Here is a 22,952-nt window from a genome sequence, read left to right on the forward strand (position 1 = left end):
TTACAGAGGATGGGGGGACCATGTATTACACTCACACTATAATACCTGTCACACACACATTACAGAGGATGGGGGGGGCATGTATTACACTCACATTATAATATATGTCACACACACATTAGAGGATGGGGGGACCATGTATTACACTCACACTATAATATATGTCACACACACACATTACAGAGGATGGGGGAGAACCATGTATTACACTCACACTATAGTATATGTCACATACACATTACAGAGGATGGGGGGACCATGTATTACACTCACACTATGATATATGTCACATACACACACATTACAGAGGATGGAGGGACCATGTATTACACTCACACTATAATATATGTCACACACACATTACAGAGGATGGGGGACCATGTATTACACTCACACTATAATATATGTCACACACACACACATTACAGAGGATGGAGGGACCATGTATTACACTCACACTATAATATATGTCACACACACATTACAGAGGATGGGGGACCATGTATTACACTCACACTATAATATATGTCACACACACACACATTACAGAGGATGGGGGGGGACCATGTATTACACTCACACTATAATATACGTCACACACACACATTACAGAGGATGGGGGGGACCATGTATTACACTCACACTATAATATATGTCACACACACACAAACATTACAGAGGATGGCGGGGACCATGTATTACACTCACACTATAATATATGCATCCTGAGAGGCAAAGATGTCAAACGCTTAGAACCTCAAAAAGGTCTGAATTGAAGACCAGGTGGCCGCCTAACACAGCTGAACAGCAGAGGCGCCACGGCTAGCAGCCCAAGAAGGGCCCACAGACCGAGTGGAATGAGCCTTAACAGAGGCTGGAACAGGTAAACCCTCCTGCATATAAGCCTCAATAATAACAGAACGAAGCCAACGGGCTAGAGTCTGTTTGTTGGCAGGCCAACCCCTCTTGTGAAAACCGAAGAGGATAAACAAAGAATCCGACTTCCTCACAGAACTAGTCCGGTCCACATAAACCTGGAGTGCACGGACAACGTCTAAGGAAGCCTCCCCAGCCGAAAGATCAGGCGACTGAAAGGCTGGTACAACAATTTCCTGATTAATGTGGAACCTGGAAACCACCTTAGGCAGGAAATCAGGACGAGTGCGAAGCACCGCTCTGTCCTGATGAAAAATCAGAAAAGGGGGACGACAAGAAAGCGCCCCCAAATCTGAAACCCTCCTGGCAGAAGCAATTGCCAAGAGGAAAACCGTCTTAAAAGTTAGCCACCTGAGCTCCACTGACTCCAAGGGCTCAAAAGGAGGACCCTGTAAGGCCCGAAGAACCACCGCCAAATCCCACGGGGCCACAGGTGGCACAAAGGGAGGCTGGATTCTTAAAACACCCTGGAAAAAGGTGTGTACATCCGACATAGCAGCAATCCTGCGCTGGAACCACACCAACAGAGCAGACACGTGCACCTTCAGTGAGGAAAGACGTAATCCTAAGTCCAAACCCGACTGAAGGAAAGCCAGAATACACGAAACCCGGAACACCTGGGGATCATATCTTCTGGCCTCGCACCACTGAAAGTAAGTGTGCCACACTCTGTGGTAGATCCTCGTGGAAGCAGGCTTGCGCGCCCTCAGCACGGTGGTAATAACGGAGCTAGAAAACCCCCGAGACCTCAGGACGGCTGTCTCAAGAGCCACGCCGTCAAAGATAGTCGACCCAGATCCGGGTGAAGACCGTCAGGACGCGGGACACCTCCGACATCGCAGCTCGACTGAGAGTCCCTCCCTGGTGATTGATGTACGCCACCGTGGTGGCGTTGTCCGACTGAACCTGAACGGCCCTTCCGTGAAGAGCGGTGCCGGACGACTACAGGGCTCTGTACACTGCCCGCAGTTCCAGGATGTTGATGGGAAGAATCGCTTCCTCTGCTGACCAACGACCCTGAAGTGACAAGGAGCCTGTCACCGCCCCCCAACCCCGGAGACTGGCATCTGTCGTGAGCAGAACCCATTCCGGGACCCAAAAGGGGCGACCCTCGAGGAGATGAGCCGTCTGTAGCCACCAGGCCAGGGACAGACGCACCTCCGAGGACAACACCAGCATCTGAGAGCGGATCCTGTGTGGCAATCCGTTCCATTCCGAAAGAATCAGCCTCTGCAGGGGCCTGGAATGGAACTGGGCAAACTCCACCATGTCGAATGCCGACACCATGGACCGCAAAACTCTCATCGCTGAGTGCACCGCCACTCTGCCACTGCTCAGACAACTGTGAATCCGCAGCTGTAAGGAGGAGAACTTCTCTGGAGTCAGAAAAATCCGTTGCTGACGAGAGTCCAGCAGGGCCCCCAAATGAACCATCCGCTGTGATGGGATGAGGGAGGACTTCTTCCAGTTGATCAACCACCCGTGCGACTGTAGACAAGCGACCGTCAGGTGGAGATGCTGGATCAGTACCTCCGGGGAGCTTGCCAGCAAGAGGAGGTCGTCTAGATACGGTAGCAACCGTATCCCCTGGCTCCGAAGGTGAGCCGCCATGACCGCCATCACCTTGGTAAATACCCTTGGTGCCGTGGAGAGGCCAAAGGGTAGAGCCCTGAATTGGTAGTGGTTGTGCAGAATAGCAAACCGCAGAAACCGTTGGTGCGACGTTGCTATAGGCACATGGAGGTAGGCATCCTGGATATCCAGGGAGACCATATAATCCCCCGGTTCCATCGCCAGAATGATGGAACGCAAAGTTTCCATCCTGAATTTGGGAACCCTGAGAAATCTGTTCAGGGACTTCAAATTGAGGATGGGGCGATGAGAGCCATTGGGTTTCTGCACCAGAAACAGCGTAGAGTAATACTCCATCCCACGTTGAGATTGTGGTACGGGTATAATGACCCCCGCCGTCAGCAAGGCCTCTATGGCTTCCTGAACCTGCAAGGCCTTGGTTTTGTCCTGAGGAGGACTCGTGCAAAAAAACTGGCGAGGCGGCCTGTGCCGAAAAGACAGGGCGTACCCCTGGGAGACCACTTCTCGCACCCAGGCATCCGTGGTGGTATTGTGCCAGCACTGGGCGAATTGAAGTCTTGACCACTCTGGGGTCCCCCAGAGGGGGCCCCATCCCGTCAGCAGAAGGCTTATCTTCTTGCTTGGAAGAAGGGCGCCTAGCATTCCAGGCTTGCTTCTTTGGCTTTGAGGCGTTCTCGGTTGCGGACTGCCTCGGGAAGGACTGACCCTTTGCCTTACCCTGAACCCGAAAGGAGCGAAAGGCCGAGCTCCGGACCTTAGCAGGTGTCGTAGCTGAAGGGAGGAAGGCTGACTTGGACTTTGCCAGGGTATCTACTATTTTGTCCAGTTCCGGACCAAATAGTAACTCTCCATTAAAAGGCAAGGCCTCCAAGCCTTTCTTAGAATCAGCTTCTGCTCTCCAAGACCTCAACCACAAGGATCTGCGAGCAGACACTGCTGCCGCCGAAACCCTAGAGGTCAGCAGGCTAGCATCCAAAGATGCTTCTCCTATGTAGGAAGCGGCATCTCTCATCTGTCCTAACAACGCCCTCTGGACATCCGGAGCATCATCCGTAAACGTATCCTCCAAGGCGTTGGCCCAACCCTCAATGGCCTTGGCCACCCAGGAGATGGCCATGGACGGCCGGGCTACAGCCCCTGAGAGAAAATAAATAGACTTCAGACAAGTCTCCACCTTCCTGTCCGTAGGATCCTTCAGCGAGGATATAGACGGCAATGGCAAAGTAGCACTCCTGATGAGGCGTGTTACATGGGAATCAACCGCAGGCGGAGTTTCCCATTTCTTACAATGCGCCTCCGGAAACGGATAATTGGATGCCAACCGCTTCTGTGGCAGGAAACGCTTACTGGGCGTCTGCCAGGCCACCGCCATGTGATCCGTCAACTGATCAGACAAGGGGAACGCTGCAGAAGTAACCTTAGTTTTTTTAAAGCTAGGATACCTCAACTTGGGAGCGGGTGCCTCATCCTCAATCAGAAGAATGGCCCGCACCGCCCTAACCAGAGCCCGCACATTGATGGAAGACTTAGTGTCTACCTCCTGGACTGAGGCATCTGAGGCCAAGTCATCCTGCACCTCGCCATCATCCGAGGACCCCTCAGAGTCCGAAAAATGCGCAGCCTGCGCCATAACTGTGCGTTTAGTCATCCTGTGGACCCCTATGGACCCTGAAGTAGAAACACACATTACAGAGGATGGGGGGGGACCATGTATTACACTCACACTATAATATATGTCACACACACACACATTACAGAGGATGGGGGGAACCATGTATTACACTCACACTATAATATATGTCACAAACACACAATACAGAGGATGGGGGGAACCATGTATTACACTCACACTATGATATATGTCACACACTACAGAGGATGGAGGGGACCATGTATTACACTCACACTATAATATATGTCACACACAGATTACAGAGGATGGGGGGGGACCATGTATTACACTAACACTATAATATATGTCACATACACATTACAGAGGATGGGGGACCATGTATTACACTCACACTAGAATATATGTCACACACACATTACAGAGGATGGGGGGGACCATGTATTACACTCACACTATAATATATGTCACACACACATTACAGAGGATAGGGGGGAACCATGTATTACACTCACACTATGATATATGTCACACACACATTACAGAGGATAGGGGGGGGACCATGTCACACACACACATTACAGAGGATGGGGGGGACCATGTATTACACACACACACACATTACAGAGGATGGGGGGACCATGTATTACACTCACACCATAATATATGTCACACACACATTACAGAGGATGGGGGGGACCATGTATTACACTCACACTATAATATATGTCACACACACACACATTACAGAGGATGGGGGGACCATGTATTACACTCACACACACATTACAGAGGATGGGGGGGACCATGTATTACACTCACACTATAATATATGTCACACACACACACACACACATTACAGAGGATGGGGGGACCATGTATTACACTCACACACACATTACAGAGGATGGGGGGACCATGTATTACACTCACACACACATTACAGAGGATTAGGGGGGGACCATGTATTACACTCACACTATAATATGTCACACACACACACATTACAGAGGATGGGGGGGACCATGTATTACACTCACACTATAATATATGTCACACACACACATTACAGAGGATGGGGGGACCATGAATTACACTCACACACACATTACAGTGGATGGGGGGGGGGGGGCATGTATTACACTCACACTATAATATATGTCACACACACATTACAGAGGATGGGAGGGGGGGGGCCATGTATTACACTCACACTATAATATATGTCACACACACACACACACATTACAGAGGATGGGGGGGACCATGTATTACACTCACACTATAATATATGTCACACACACACATTACAGAGGATGGGGGGACCATGTATTACACTCACACACACACATTACAGAGGATGGGGGGGACCATGTATTACACTCACACTATAATATATGTCACACACACACATTACAGAGGATGGGGGGACCATGAATTACACTCACACACACATTACAGAGGATGGGGGGGACCATGTATTACACTCACACTATAATATATGTCACACACACACACACACACACACACACATTACAGAGGATGGGGGGACCATGTATTACACTCACACACACATTACAGAGGATGGGGGGGGGGACCCATGTATTACACTCACACTATAATATATGTCACACACACACACATTACAGAGGATGGGAGGGGGGGGACCATGTATTACACTCACACACACATTACAGAGGATGGGGGGGACCGTGTATTACACTCACACACACATTACAGAGGATGGGGGGTGGGACCATGTATCACACTATGAATAGATATACAGCAGGCACCTACGCTTCCCATGTATTTCCCCCTCATCACATTAGACCATAATTACTGCATGGAGATAAATGGTCAGAGGAAGCAGGGACTTATGGGAAAGACTTTTGCACAAATGAATAAGTCGCTTGTCCTGTGACACTTACCTGTGGTCATGGCTTGGTTAGAGGAGATGCAGGCCATGGTGACAGTGTGAGCTGGGGTTTTATCAGAGAAACCAGCCCCAAGAGCAGCCTGCAGAAGATGGGAGCAAAGCATGGAACAGTTATACAGTGTCTGCTACATTCCAAAGGGGCAATTCAATTGGCCGCACTTGTCAGCATTGCAACTGTTTCCTGGCAACTAACAACCACAATCTTCCCAGATTTCCTTTGCAACCCTGAGCAGTGCCATGTTGCTGTACAGTAATATCCAGCAATGTGTATATTTACAGGGGTGAAAGACAAGAAAATCACACTGACTCCCTGCAGATCTCTGATCCTACATCAACGTTACTGTAACAGTCCGAGAGTCTCTGATCATAGGTAAATGTTACTGTATAATTCTGAGTGTGTGCGTGCAGATCTCTGATCATGGGTCAATGTTACTGTATTATTCTGAGAGTGTCTGCGAATCTCTGATCATGGGTCAATGTTACTGTAACATTCTGAGAGTGTGTGTGTCTGCGGATCTCTGATCATGGGTCAATGTTACTGTAACATTCTGAGAGTGTGTCTGCGGATCTCTGATCATGGGTCAATGTTACTGTAACATTCTGAGTGTGTGTGCGGATCTCTGATCATGGGTCAATGTTACTGTATCATTCTGAGTGTGTGTGCGGATATCTGATCATGGGTCAATGTTACTGTATCATTCTGAGAGTGTCTGCGAATCTCTGATCATCTGTCAATGTTACTGTAACATTCTGAGAGTGTGTGTGTGCGGATATCTGATCATGGGTCAATGTTACTGTAACATTCTGAGAGTGTGTCTGCAGATCTCTGATCATGGGTCAATGTTACTGTAACATTCTGAGAGTGTGTCTGCAGATCTCTGATCATGGGTCAATGTTACTGTAACAGTCCGAGAGTCTCTGATCATGGGTCAATGTTACTGTATCATTCTGAGTGTGTGTCTGCGGATCTCTGATCATGGGTCAATGTTACTGTAACATTCTGAATGTGTGTCTGCGAATCTCTGATCATGGGTCAATGTTACTGTAACATTCTGAGTGTGTCTGCGGATCTCTGATCATGGGTCAATGTTACTGTATGAGAGTGTGTCTGCGGATATCTGATCATGGGTCAATGTTACTGTAACATTCTGAGAATGTGTCTGCGGATATCTGATCATGGGTCAATGTTACTGTATCATTCTGAGAGAGTGTCTGCGGATATCTGATCATGGGTCAATGTTACTGTAACATTCTGAGAGTGTGTCTGCGGATCTCTGATCATGGGTCAATGTTACTGTATCATTCTGAGAGTGTGTCTGCGGATATCTGATCATGGGTCAATGTTACTGTATCATTCTGAGAGTGTCTGCGAATCTCTGATCATCTGTCAATGTTACTGTAACATTCTGAGAGTGTGTGTGTGCGGATATCTGATCATGGGTCAATGTTACTGTATCATTCTGAGAGAGTGTCTGCGGATATTTGATCATGGGTCAATGTTACTGTATCATTCTGAGTGTGTCTGCGAATCTCTGATCATGGGTCAATGTTACTGTAACATTCTGAGTGTGTGTGCGGATATCTAATCATGGGTCAATGTTACTGTAACATTCTGAGAGTGTCTGCGGATCTCTGATCATGGGTCAATGTTACTGTATCATTCTGAGAGTGTGTCTGCGGATATCTGATCATGGGTCAATGTTACTGTATCATTCTGAGAGTGTCTGCGAATCTCTGATCATCTGTCAATGTTACTGTAACATTCTGAGAGTGTGTGTGTGCGGATCTCTGATCATGGGTCAATGTTACTGTAACATTCTGAGAGTGTGTGTGCGGATCTCTGATCATGGGTCAATGTTACTGTAACATTCTGAGTGTGTGTGCGGATATCTGATCATGGGTCAATGTTACTGTAACATTCTGAGTGTGTGTCTGCGGATCTCTGATCATGGGTCAATGTTACTGTAACATTCTGAGAGTGTGTGCGGATCTCTGATCATGGGTCAATGTTACTGTAACATTCTGAGAGTGTGTCTGCGGATATCTGATCATGGGTCAATGTTACTGTATCATTCTGAGAGAGTGTCTGCGGATATCTGATCATGGGTCAATGTTACTGTATCATTCTGAGTGTGTCTGCGAATCTCTGATCATGGGTCAATGTTACTGTAACATTCTGAGTGTGTGTGCGGATATCTGATCATGGGTCAATGTTACTGTATCATTCTGAGAGAGTGTCTGCGGATATCTGATCATGGGTCAATGTTACTGTATCATTCTGAGAGTGTCTGCGAATCTCTGATCATGGGTCAATGTTACTGTATCATTCTGAGTGTATGTCTGCGGGTCTCTGATCATGGGTCAATGTTACTGTATCATTCTGAGTGTCGCTGCGGATCTCTGATCATGGGTCAATGTTACTGTAACATTCTGAGAGTGTCGCTGCGGATCTCTGATCATGGGTCAGTGTTACTGTATCATTCTGAGAGTCTGCGGATCTCTGATCATGGGTCAATGTTACTGTAACATTCTGAGTGTGTGTCTGCGAATCTCTGATCATGGGTCAATGTTACTGTACCATTCGGAAAGTGTGTCTGCGGATCTCTGATCATGGCTCAATGTTACTGTATCATTCTGAGAGTGTGTCTGCAGATCTCTGATCATGGGTCAGTGTTACTGTAATATTCTGAGAGTGTGTCTGCGGATCTCTGATCATGGGTCAGTGTTACTGTATCATTCTGAGAGTGTCGCTGCGGATCTCTGATCATGGGTCAATGTTACTGTAACATTCTGAGAGTGTCGCTGCGGATCTCTGATCATGGGTCAATGTTACTGTAACATTCTGAGAGTGTGTCTGCAGATCTCTGATCATGGGTCAATGTTACTGTAACATTCTGAGAGTGTGTCTGCAGATCTCTGATCATGGGTCAATGTTACTGTAACAGTCCGAGAGTCTCTGATCATGGGTCAATGTTACTGTATCATTCTGAGTGTGTGTCTGCGGATCTCTGATCATGGGTCAATGTTACTGTAACATTCTGAATGTGTGTCTACGAATCTCTGATCATGGGTCAATGTTACTGTAACATTCTGAGTGTGTCTGCGGATCTCTGATCATGGGTCAATGTTACTGTATGAGAGTGTGTCTGCGGATATCTGATCATGGGTCAATGTTACTGTAACATTCTGAGAATGTGTCTGCGGATATCTGATCATGGGTCAATGTTACTGTATCATTCTGAGAGAGTGTCTGCGGATATCTGATCATGGGTCAATGTTACTGTAACATTCTGAGAGTGTGTCTGCGGATCTCTGATCATGGGTCAATGTTACTGTATCATTCTGAGAGTGTGTCTGCGGATATCTGATCATGGGTCAATGTTACTGTATCATTCTGAGAGTGTCTGCGAATCTCTGATCATCTGTCAATGTTACTGTAACATTCTGAGAGTGTGTGTGTGCGGATATCTGATCATGGGTCAATGTTACTGTATCATTCTGAGAGAGTGTCTGCGGATATTTGATCATGGGTCAATGTTACTGTATCATTCTGAGTGTGTCTGCGAATCTCTGATCATGGGTCAATGTTACTGTAACATTCTGAGTGTGTGTGCGGATATCTAATCATGGGTCAATGTTACTGTATCATTCTGAGAGTGTCTGCGAATCTCTGATCATGGGTCAATGTTACTGTAACATTCTGAGAGTGTCTGCGGATCTCTGATCATGGGTCAATGTTACTGTATCATTCTGAGAGTGTGTCTGCGGATCTCTGATCATGGGTCAATGTTACTGTAACATTCTGAATGTGTGTCTGCGAATCTCTGATCATGGGTCAATGTTACTGTAACATTCTGAGTGTGTCTGCGGATCTCTGATCATGGGTCAATGTTACTGTATGAGAGTGTGTCTGCGGATATCTGATCATGGGTCAATGTTACTGTAACATTCTGAGAATGTGTCTGCGGATATCTGATCATGGGTCAATGTTACTGTATCATTCTGAGAGAGTGTCTGCGGATATCTGATCATGGGTCAATGTTACTGTAACATTCTGAGAGTGTGTCTGCGGATCTCTGATCATGGGTCAATGTTACTGTATCATTCTGAGAGTGTGTCTGCGGATATCTGATCATGGGTCAATGTTACTGTATCATTCTGAGAGTGTCTGCGAATCTCTGATCATCTGTCAATGTTACTGTAACATTCTGAGAGTGTGTGTGTGCGGATATCTGATCATGGGTCAATGTTACTGTATCATTCTGAGAGAGTGTCTGCGGATATTTGATCATGGGTCAATGTTACTGTAACATTCTGAGAGTGTGTGTGTGCGGATCTCTGATCATGGGTCAATGTTACTGTAACATTCTGAGAGTGTGTGTGCGGATCTCTGATCATGGGTCAATGTTACTGTAACATTCTGAGTGTGTGTGCGGATATCTGATCATGGGTCAATGTTACTGTAACATTCTGAGTGTGTGTCTGCGGATCTCTGATCATGGGTCAATGTTACTGTAACATTCTGAGAGTGTGTGCGGATCTCTGATCATGGGTCAATGTTACTGTAACATTCTGAGAGTGTGTCTGCGGATATCTGATCATGGGTCAATGTTACTGTATCATTCTGAGAGAGTGTCTGCGGATATCTGATCATGGGTCAATGTTACTGTATCATTCTGAGTGTGTCTGCGAATCTCTGATCATGGGTCAATGTTACTGTAACATTCTGAGTGTGTGTGCGGATATCTGATCATGGGTCAATGTTACTGTATCATTCTGAGAGAGTGTCTGCGGATATCTGATCATGGGTCAATGTTACTGTATCATTCTGAGAGTGTCTGCGAATCTCTGATCATGGGTCAATGTTACTGTATCATTCTGAGTGTATGTCTGCGGGTCTCTGATCATGGGTCAATGTTACTGTATCATTCTGAGTGTCGCTGCGGATCTCTGATCATGGGTCAATGTTACTGTAACATTCTGAGAGTGTCGCTGCGGATCTCTGATCATGGGTCAGTGTTACTGTATCATTCTGAGAGTCTGCGGATCTCTGATCATGGGTCAATGTTACTGTAACATTCTGAGTGTGTGTCTGCGAATCTCTGATCATGGGTCAATGTTACTGTACCATTCGGAAAGTGTGTCTGCGGATCTCTGATCATGGCTCAATGTTACTGTATCATTCTGAGAGTGTGTCTGCAGATCTCTGATCATGGGTCAGTGTTACTGTAATATTCTGAGAGTGTGTCTGCGGATCTCTGATCATGGGTCAGTGTTACTGTATCATTCTGAGAGTGTCGCTGCGGATCTCTGATCATGGGTCAATGTTACTGTAACATTCTGAGAGTGTCGCTGCGGATCTCTGATCATGGGTCAGTGTTACTGTATCATTCTGAGAGTCTGCGGATCTCTGATCATGGGTCAATGTTACTGTAACATTCTGAGTGTGTGTCTGCGAATCTCTGATCATGGCTCAATGTTACTGTATCATTCTGAGAGTGTGTCTGCAGATCTCTGATCATGGGTCAGTGTTACTGTATCATTCTGAGTGTGTCTGCAGATCTCTGATCATGGGTCAGTGTTACTGTAACATTCTGAGAGTGTGTCTGCGGATCTCTGATCATGGGTCAGTGTTACTGTAACATTCTGAGAGTGTGTCTGCGGATCTCTGATCATGGGTCAGTGTTACTGTAACATTCTGAGAGTGTGTCTGCGGATCTCTGATCATGGGTCAATGTTACTGTAACATTCTGAGTGTGTGTGCGAATCTCTGATCATGGGTCAATGTTACTGTAACATTCTGAGTGTGTGTGCGGATATCTGATCATGGGTCAATGTTACTGTAACATTCTGAGTGTGTGTCTGCGAATCTCTGATCATGGGTCAATGTTACTGTACCATTCTGAGAGTGTGTCTGCGGATCTCTGATCATGGCTCAATGTTACTGTATCATTCTGAGAGTGTGTCTGCAGATCTCTGATCATGGGTCAGTGTTACTGTATCATTCTGAGAGTGTGTCTGCGGATCTCTGATCATGGCTCAATGTTACTGTATCATTCTGAGAGTGTGTCTGCAGATCTCTGATCATGGGTCAGTGTTACTGTATCATTCTGAGAGAGTGTCTGCAGATCTCTGATCATGGGTCAATGTTACTGTATCATTCTGAGAGTGTCTGCGAATCTCTGATCATGGGTCAATGTTACTGTAACATTCTGAGAGTGTCGCTGCGGATCTCTGATCATGGGTCAGTGTTACTGTAACATTCTGAGAGTCTGCGGATCTCTGATCATGGGTCAATGTTACTGTAACATTCTGAGTGTGTGTGCGAATCTCTGATCATGGGTCAATGTTACTGTACCATTCTGAGAGTGTGTCTGCGGATCTCTGATCATGGGTCAATGTTACTGTAACATTCTGAGAGTATGTCTGCGGATCTCTGATCATGGGTCAATGTTACTGTATCATTCTGAGTGTATGTCTGCGGGTCTCTGATCATGGGTCAATGTTACTGTATCATTCTGAGAGTGTGTCTGCGGATATTTGATCATGGGTCAATGTTACTGTAACAATCTGAGAGAGTGTCTGCGGATATCTGATCATGGGTCAATGGTACTGTAACATTCTGAGAGTGTGTGTGCGGATATCTGATCATGGGTCAATGTTACTGTAACATTCTGAGAGGGTGTCTGCGGATCTCTGATCATGGGTCAATGTTACTGTATCATTCTGAGTGTGTGCGGATCTCTGATCATGGGTCAATGTCACTGTAACATTCCGAGAGTCTCTGATCATGGGTCAATATTACTGTAGCAATCAGGTGTTTTTTTAAAGTCAAGATGGCAGAAAGTCTGAGAAAGTATTACCCACCTCACGGGCGACATTGCTGGTCTTCACTTCCTGGATTACTGTGCCGTATACAATGTAATCTACCAACTCTCTCTGGATGTTTGTACGATGCAGCAAACCCCTGGCCAGACACAGAGAGCACAAGAGTTACAGGGGAACAGGGGCACATTACCAGCACTGAGCCTATAGTTTTTCCTGCTCACTCTATAATGAGGCCAAGTGAACAAATACATTACAAGTAAAACGTATGGTAATGATATAAGCACCACACGGCTTTCCCTCTACAGATATCAGATCTCCTTGGCTGCTCCATTGGGCTTACCAGTACCACACACCCACCAGCACAAATGGACATCCCCTGTTATATTTAGATTAATTCAAATGTTGTATATAAAGCTACTCTGTGCCCCCTAGTGGGAAAAGGTGCTCAGTTATAAAGGGATCTGGTGTTTCAGCAGCGCTATAACAGAAACTGGTGAAGGACAGAGTTACAAAACATTTTATTTACCCTAATAGAACGTTTCCTTCTACAGTATTGGTGACATGTCTGTATGTATTCACAGTGGAAACAAGCATAGACAGCGCAGGCATGGGGAAAGGGCGACAAGCACAGGCTGCGGTGGCACCGAGAGAGGAGCCCAGGCAACAGTAACCCCGGGAGAGGAGCGCAGGCAACAGTAACCCCGAGAGAGGAGCGCAGGCAGCAGTAACCCCGAGAGAGAAGCGCAGGCAGCAGTAACCCCGAGAGAGGAGCGCAGGCAGCAGTAACCCCGAGAGAGGAGCGCAGGCAGCAGTAACCCCGAGAGAGGAGCGCAGGCAGCAGTAACCCCGAGAGAGGAGCGCAGGCAGCAGTAACCCCGAGAGAGGAGCGCAGGCAGCAGTAACCCCGAGAGAGGAGCGCAGGCAGCAGTAACCCCGAGAGAGGAGCGCAGGCAGCAGTAACCCCGAGAGAGGAGCGCAGGCAGCAGTAACCCCGAGAGAGGAGCGCAGGCAGCAGTAACACCGAGAGAGGCGCGCAGGCAGCAGTAACACAGAGAGAGGAGCGCAGGCAACAGTAACACAGAGAGAGGAGCGCAGGCAGCAGTAACACAGAGAGAGGCGCACAGGCAGCAGTAACACAGAGAGAGGCGCACAGGCAGCAGTAACACAGAGAGAGGCGCACAGGCAGCAGTAACACAGAGAGAGGCGCACAGGCAGCAGTAACACAGAGAGAGGAGCACAGGCAGCGGTGCCACAGATGAATAAGTACTTTGTTGGCATAGAGGAATGAATATAGTGGAAGTATAGAGGAATAGATAGAGTGAAAGCAATGAGAAACAATGGCTGTATAAAACAGAGGGGTGTAAGGATAAGGGGCACTTGCATATAAACCACTTACTGCAGCGCTGTCCTGGCCAAGTCATGAGGCATCAGATCTGCATATCTGCAAGATGAGAAATAACAGGTCATTATTACCAATACAACCAAGGGTGGAACACGGCCCTGCTCACAAGATATACAACACCTCCCCCAGCAGTACCACACATCCGCCCCCTGGCAGTACCATGCACCAACACCATGATACTGATAGCAATGTGTTATTAGGCACCCCCCGTCACCCATCCGCCCCCTGGCAGTACCATGCACCAACACCATGATACTGATAGCAATGTGTTATTAGGCACCCCCCGTCACCCATACGCCCCCTGGCAGTACCATGCACCAACACCATGATTCTGAGAGCAATGTGTTATTAGGCGTCCCCTGTCACCCATCCGCCCCCTGGCAGTATCTTGTACTAACACCTGGAAAGGTCTCCATAAGGGGTCTGAAAAGGACAAACTATTCAGGATAACTTGCCTAATTCCCGAACTACTGTACGTTGGAAAATGTGATAACGAGGAGAAATTCTATGTCTGATGGTAAAAAAGTGAATAATAATAAAATCAGAGCTTACGTGGTTCCCGAGAGCAGAAAAGGGGTGCGGACCCCATCCACCACGACAACATTCTTAACACCTGGCTTTGCCAGAGTCTTCTTACTCTTTGCCTGGACGGCTAGAATGAGAAAGATGTAACATCGCAATGAAACCATTCTACAGACCACACATCCAGCGTGTCATTTATCATACAGGCTAGCAGCCTACACAGCGTGTCATTTATCATACAGGCTAGCAGCCTACACAGCATGTCATTTATCATACAGGCTAGAAGCCTACACAGCACGTCATTTATCATACAGGCTAGAAGCCTATACAGCATGTCATTTATCATACAGGCTCGGAGCCTACACAGCACGTCATTTATCATACAGGCTAGAAGCCTATACAGCGTGTCATTTATCATACAGGCTAGAAGCCTATACAGCACGTCATTTTGTCATACAGGCTAGAAGCCTATACAGCACGTCATTTATCATACAGGCTAGAAGCCTATACAGCACGTCATTTATCATACAGGCTAGAAGCCTATACAGCACGTCATTTATCATACAGGCTAGAAGCCTATACAGCACGTCATTTATCATACAGGCTAGAAGCCTATACAGCATGTAATTTATCATACAGGCTAGCAGTCTATACAGCACGTCATTTTGTCATACAGGCTAGAAGCCTATACAGCGTGTCATTTATCATACAGGCTAGAAGCCTATACAGCACGTCATTTTGTCATACAGGCTAGAAGCCTATACAGCGCGTCATTTATCGTACAGGCTAGAAGGTTATACAGCACGTCATTTATCATACAGGCTAGAAGGTTATACAGCACGTCACTTATCCTACAGGCTAGAAGGTTATACAGCGTGTCATTTATCATACAGGCTAGAAGCCTATGCAGCATGTCAACCTACGGTTCTCTAATAGACAATTCAGTGTGAATTGAACAGCACCGGGAGGGAGCTCGCAGAGCTAATCAAGTCAGCGCACTGTTTAGTCCGACTAAAGATTTCTTCCCACACCCTCCTGTGGATGAGAGTAGAAATCGGGACTAATGTGCCGGCCGCGAGGCTGTTTGCCAGCTCAGCGCAGCGCTAACAGACTCGTGGGCTGGCAATTTAGTCTGGGAATGCCGGTTCTCGCGACTAAACACCCAGGTTAAGTCACAAGACCTGGCATTCTCCGACTTAACAGCTCCCCTCCTGGCGCTATTCAACTCCCGGTAAATTGAATCGGCCCCAATGCACATCCTGGTGGGAGGAGCTAGAGGAATGGGACACGCCGAGCGGCAACGATGAGGCTGGCTACACCTGTAGGGGTCTAGGTGCCCCCTTTACACACACAGTGGGACAGAAAAATTGTATGCAATATGTTGTGACAGCCGGTAGCCCTGCAGCTATAGTAGGGAGTTAGAAGTTGCCTAGGGATTGGTATAAAGAGGTCCATTCCATATGCTTCTGAGAAGAACGATCACTGGACCCGATGAAGAATGTGAGGACATTACACTCAGACATTCACGGTGAACGTTGTACAGACGCAGTATGTCCTACATCCCGGTGTCCGCGCGTTGGCACTCCTTGTCTATCGTCGCCATGTTCCATATGTTCTCATGCTCCATCACAGACCAGCTGTAACACGAGGACATGGACCGTGTGTAGCTAGGTTCTACATTAGCTGTAACACGAGGACATGGACCATGTGTAGCTAGGTTCTACATTAGCTGTAACACGAGGACATGAACCGTGTGTGGCTAGGTTCTACATTGGCTGTAACACGAGGACATGGACAGTGTGTGGCTAGGTTCTACATTAGCTGTAACACGAGGACATGGAACGTGTGTGGCTAGGTTCTACATTAGCTGTAACACGAGGACATGGACCATGTGTAGCTAGGTTCTACATTAGCTGTAACACGAGGACATGGACCATGTGTAGCTAGGTTCTACATTAGCTGTAACACGAGGACATGGACCGTGTGTGGCTAGGTTCTACATTGGCTGTAATACGAGGACATGGACCGTGTGTGGCTAGGTTCTACATTAGCTGTAACACGAGGACATGGACCGTGTGTGGCTAGGTTCTACATTAGCTGTAACACGAGGACATGGACCGTGTGTGGCTAGGTTCTACATTAGCTGTAACACGAAGACATGGACCGTGTCTTGCTAGGTTCTACATTAGCTGTAACACGAGGACATGGACCGTGTGTGGCTAGGTTCAACATTAGCTGTAACACGAGGACATGGACAGTGTGTAGCTAGGTTCTACATTAGCTGTAACACGAGGACAAGGAACGTGTGTGGCTAGGTTCTAGATTAGCTGTAACACGAGGACAAGGAACGTGTGTGGCTAGGTTCTAGATTAGCTGTAACACGAGGACATGGAACGTGTGTAGCTAGGTTCTACATTATACAGCAGGGACAACAGGTGGAGTGGAGGCCGACGTGGAACTACAGGTTGGAGAATGAAATGATCCATCATGGAGATTACCTGGAGACTGGAGGTGCGAGGAGCAGCTTATGGCTCTGACGGCTGAGAGGAGAAAGAAGAAACAGGATTAGTTGTACATTTGTAGTATGAACTCAAACAACCTGAATGCGGCTAAGAAAAGACGTATTGCCCAATGTGTGACATATTTAGGGATTGCTAGAAATATATATACAGAGCTGGCACAAACCCTCGGCCAGACTTATATAGAATGTTATATGCCGGAGTCCTCTCACTTTGGAGTCCCGCCATGTAGTCACTCTAGTAGTCCCGCTGTTCTAAGGACCGTCGTAGAGCCATCAGTGAGAGTATGGTAGGAATATAAAGCACAGTCGGTGCAGGACACCTAATGTCATCAGAAGGTCACACAGGTAACCCGTCACCCAATGATACAGCGGCGTGTAATCACAGGAAAGGGGCCACCTGTTATCTCACCAGGTCACAGAACACGGTGAGTCTCCCATGGCCCCTCTAATGGTGAGTTTTGGGTGGGGTAGGAGTTGGGGGAAGGGATCTGCATCTTCTAGTTTATTGGGGATGTAGTCAGCATCCCGCCATGCGGGATGCCGGCGGTCGAAATATCAGCGCCGAAATCCCGACAGCGTCGGGATCCCGGCACCAGAATCCCAGCCGCCGGCATCCCAAAGGTAAGTATCGGGCATTAGGGTGAGGGTGCGGGGTTAGGCACCGGGGACGGAGTGTTAGGTTTAGGCACCGGGGACGGAGTGTTAGGTTTAGGCACCGGGGACGCAGTGTTAGGTTTAGGCACCGGGGACGCAGTGTTAGGTTTAGGCACCGGGGACGCAGTGTTAGGTTTAGGCACCGGGGACGGAGTGTTAGGTTTAGGCACCGGGGACGGAGTGTTAGGTTTAGGGTGTGGGGAGAGGGAGGTTAGGGTTAGGCACTGGGGAGGAAGAGTTAGGGGTAAGGGTTAGTCTTACCTTAGTTCCCTTACGGGTGTCGGTATTCTGGCTGTCGGGATAACGCCGTCTGTATTCTGACCAGCGGCATCCCGACAGCCGGGATTTCATACCCAACCCGTATATTACATAGGTGGAATAACTACAGCAAAAACGGTTCCGTCACTGTTGTAAGAAAATAAAACCATATCGCTATCCTCCTCCATAAGAGGATAAAAGGAATGAGAAAATGAGCAGAGAAGAGAGAGATAAAATGCTTATGTCCGTGTACTGTACTATACTGCTGTACACTGTGAATAAAAAGCTTGTAGCCATAGAGCACAGGGAGCAATACTTACAGAAGCTGGATGTGGTGGGGAGGCATCGGACACTGTATCTTAGCATTAAGGCCATCTTGGATGCTGCAAAGACAAGAAGCGTAATAACATCAGTGTTACTGTAGTTTCTTGTCATCGGGTTATGTTAAGTGTCACATAGATAGGGCCCCTTAAACGGATATATAAAATGTGGGTGTGCCGCCCTTAGTCCTCCCCATTTGCCCTGTATTTGTGTACAGAAAGTACACTTGAAGTTAGAGAATCCTGCTGGAACTAGCACCCCTCCTATCTGCCCTAAGGTGTTCTCAATCAGCACAAGTTGCCGTCTACATTTTAGGGGCACTATTACGGTAAGTCCTCTATAGATTAACATAATGGGCTTCATCCAATCAGGTGCAAAGGGGGCGAATTGCTGTTGCAATGGCAAAGAACCGCCGGCAATGGCACAGCAATTTGCCCCCCTCACAGCCCGATCTCACCCCAGAGTACGGAGTAACCAACAGCCGCACTTACTCGCGGGTAATTCGCACCTAATTGGATCGAGCCCAATGTGTTAATATTAGACATGTTAGGGACCCATATGATAGGGGTCACCTTGACTCGGTGGATGGGCTCACACGTTCGCCCAAATATGCGCTAACCTCTATCATTATCCATATTATATGCAGCGTTTGCTATATACGTTATATCAGTGTTCTCAGCGCTTAGAGTGTGCTCCAGCGTCTTCTCCCTTATCGCCTGTAAGCTCTTGATGTGTATGATATAATAGTCTGTAAAGTTCTGCATAACATATAGGTGGTATATAGAGGTTATAATAAACTGGCTACCACTCAGCCAGCATTAGGCACTCTATATACAGTATATCCAGCAGGGAAGAGGTTAACATGTCGGTGCAGGAAGTTTATCCTCCCATCCCCTCCCTCATTAGAGTGCCAGCCATGATACAACAGACGTGACCTTTCCCCTAATTCCCTTCCACAACCTTTCACCCAATTCCAGGCCCAGCACATGGTACAATGTGAATAATGGAAGGTTACAGAATCAAGGTCGATCATTTCCCCCACGTGCTGGGATGAGACCCAAACAAGTCCCCAGTACCGTGATAGTCTCCTTTATGGTCTGTATCACCACATATGGTGCTAAATGTACTAACATTGGCCTGGTATTATTTACAGAAATACTTTCAGTGCAACAGTAACACGTCAGTAACAGGCTGCAATCACCCCGATACACAGCAGTAACACGTCAGTAACAGGCTGCAATCACACCGAGACACAGCAGTAACACGTCAGTAACAGGCTGCAATCACACCGAGACACACCAGTAACACGTCAGTAACAGGCTGCAATCACCACGAGACACAGCAGTAACACGTCAGTAACAGGCTGCAATCACACCGAGACACAGCAGTAACACGTCAGTAACAGGCTGCAATCACACCGAGACACAGCAGTAACACGTCAGTAACAGGCTGCAATCACACCGAGACACAGCAGTAACACGTCAGTAACAGGCTGCAATCACACCGAGACACAGCAGTAACACGTCAGTAACAGGCTGCAATCACACCGAGACACAGCAGTAACACGTCAGTAACAGGCTGCAATCACACCGAGACACAGCAGTAACACGTCAGTAACAGGCTGCAATCACCACGAGACACACCAGTAACACGTCAGTAACAGGCTGCAATCACACCGAGACACAGCAGTAACACGTCAGTAACAGGCTGCAATCACACCGAGACACAGCAGTAACACGTCAGTAACAGGCTGCAATCACACCGAGACACAGCAGTAACACGTCAGTAACAGGCTGCAATCACACAGAGACACAGCAGTAACACGTCAGTAACAGGCTGCAATCACCCCGAGACACAACAGTAACACGTCAGTAACAGGCTGCAATCACCCCGAGACACAACAGTAACACGTCAGTAACAGGCTGCAATCACACCGAGACACAACAGTAACACGTCAGTAACAGGCTGCAATCACACCGATACACAGCAGTAACACGTCAGTAACAGGCTGCAATCACACCGAGACACAACAGTAACACGTCAGTAACAGGCTGCAATCACACCGAGACACAGCAGTAACACGTCAGTAACAGGCTGCAATCACACAGAGACACAACAGTAACACGTCAGTAACAGGCTGCAATCACACAGACACACAACAGTAACATCAGTAACAGGCTGCAATCACACCGATACACAGCAGTAACATGTCAGTAACAGGCTGCAATCACACCGATACACAGCAGTAACATGTCAGTAACAGGCTGCAATCACACCAAGACACAACAGTAACACGTCAGTAACAGGCTGCAATCACACCGAGACACAGCAGTAACACGTCACCTCTACTACACCCCCTAGACCACCTCACCTGACCTACAGCTGTACTATCACCCAGCTTCCCCAATATCGCATCTTACACTTATTATACAGCCCCCATCACATTGTGGCACAGCAGTAACAAATCAGTACTACATTTATCTCTGTCTATTCACCCGGTGGTGATCGGTCACCGCAACTCTTCCCACCTGCGGGACACTGCGGCCCGCGGGTGGGGGGGTTAGGCTGAGGGCATGCTGTTTTAGTAGGGCGCCGCTTCAAGGGCAGGGCAAATTTTGCCCTTTTAAAAAACGGGCAGGGCGCCATGCCCCACTATAACAAACTAGCTGGAAAAGTATATGAACCACAACGGAACTTGGAACGAAAAAAGCTGTGGCCACTACATCGTATATAGCACTTCATATACAGATTCAGAGACTCAAGGCGAGTACACACTAGACTATATTTTAGACAATATTGCCGATAACGACACATCGTTACGACAATTTTGTTTTATCATCCAGTGTGTACGCACTATATCGTTAGCGATGTGTACTCCCACGGGTTGTTAACGACATCCGCAGTCATCTGTGCTTGCAATCTGGGGATGTCGTTAGCGATGCCCTGCTTCCGAATGCAGCATGGCCCCGCTCACCATGCCATCGTCGCTGCCGGCATCAGCAAGTGTGTATGCACTTATTGATGCCGGCAGCCCCGTTGCGTCCGACATCGCTGGGTACACACATCGTTTTGGGGTGTACCCAGCAGCAGACACACACAGATATACAGATATACAAGTGTCGCATATCAAAGTAATCAGTGCAGTCCGTTGGTGCATCCTAGTGGCATCGCAATGCGGCTTATACGCATTATTCGACAAATAAAAAGACGCAAAAAAGGCGCCTGGCGCTAGCAGAGTCTCACAGGGTCTGGAGCGCCGAGAGGGGCTTTTTAGCGTGACTGCAGCAAAGATGTATATGGACACATCTGTATAGGGTCTGGTACAATAATACAGGTTGGGAATGATAGGTAAACATTCATTATGTTGACATGTTGTGAATGTCGCCAGATGAGTTGTCGACACTGATCTGTAGTTTTAAAACAAACCCAAACCATAATTGCATACTGTCATTGTGACTGTCGACATTTACAATGTCGACAGTTTGAAACTGTCAACATAATGTCATTATTATGGTGAGCTATATCAGACTAGAGTGTGATTTAGTACTATATACAGTACTATTATTGCGCCAGTATTTTCTGCTACACTTTACTACTGGGAACAAAACCGTACAGTAAGAAAACAAAACTGGGTAATAATAGGCAGACAAAAAGGTTAGACTGTACCAGCTCGCAGGCTTACACTCCATAGGGAACTAAGCGTGTGATACACAAGGATTGTACAGTATATATAGCCCAGCCAGACTGCAGAGGTTCCCGGTGGGCTGTACGATCCCATCACACAGTTATGTTGGCCTGGGGTCAGTGGGGTGTGTGAATGTAGACAGAGAACATATGTAACGTTATGTGTGGGTTGTGTAGAGGGAAGGAAATTTTGTAGAATAGATTACAGCTATTATAGTATAGTGCGATACATATTATTGCTGAGTGTTATAAGGCAGGATAGGGTGATATATATTATCTCTGGGTGTTATATAGCAGTATAGGGTGATATGTAATATATTACTAGGATTATAACCAATTTTTTATATAGCGTACACATTCTGTAGCGCTATGCAGAGAATATTTCAGTTATTCCCATCAGTCCCTGCCCCAGTGGAGCTTACACCCTATATTCCCTACCATACACACACACACACACACACACACACACACACATACACGTATTGTATACACACACACACACACGTAATTTTTGTCAGAAGCCAATTAACCTACCAGTATAATTTTTGGAGTGTGGAGAAGACAAGAGCACCCGCAGGAATACCACACAAACACGGGGAGAACATACAAACTAGCGTTGCGGTTGGCTATTTTAGTGGAGCGCCGCGCCCTGGCCTATTTCTAAAAG

The 22,952-nt window shown here is 47.2% G+C and overlaps 1 protein-coding gene across 1 annotated transcript in view; it reads right to left on the reverse strand.

The window, feature by feature from the left end:
- Positions 1 to 22,952, reverse strand: part of HADHB (hydroxyacyl-CoA dehydrogenase trifunctional multienzyme complex subunit beta) — a 67,617-nt gene that overhangs the window by 34,453 nt on the left and 10,212 nt on the right. The window contains exons 2-7 of the mRNA XM_088481720.1: positions 18,601 to 18,663; positions 17,346 to 17,387; positions 14,878 to 14,977; positions 14,320 to 14,364; positions 12,963 to 13,062; positions 6,088 to 6,175 (exon numbers count right to left, since the gene is read on the reverse strand). Of these exons, the coding sequence (XP_088337846.1) occupies positions 6,088 to 6,175; positions 12,963 to 13,062; positions 14,320 to 14,364; positions 14,878 to 14,977; positions 17,346 to 17,387; positions 18,601 to 18,655 (430 nt within the window). The 5' untranslated portion in view covers positions 18,656 to 18,663. The remainder of the gene's footprint in view (positions 1 to 6,087; positions 6,176 to 12,962; positions 13,063 to 14,319; positions 14,365 to 14,877; positions 14,978 to 17,345; positions 17,388 to 18,600; positions 18,664 to 22,952) is intronic.

Source organism: Taudactylus pleione, unplaced genomic scaffold (assembly GCF_031769625.1).
Source record: "Taudactylus pleione unplaced genomic scaffold, aTauple2 ptg000277l, whole genome shotgun sequence".
Classification (NCBI taxonomy): Eukaryota; Metazoa; Chordata; class Amphibia; order Anura; family Myobatrachidae; genus Taudactylus; species Taudactylus pleione.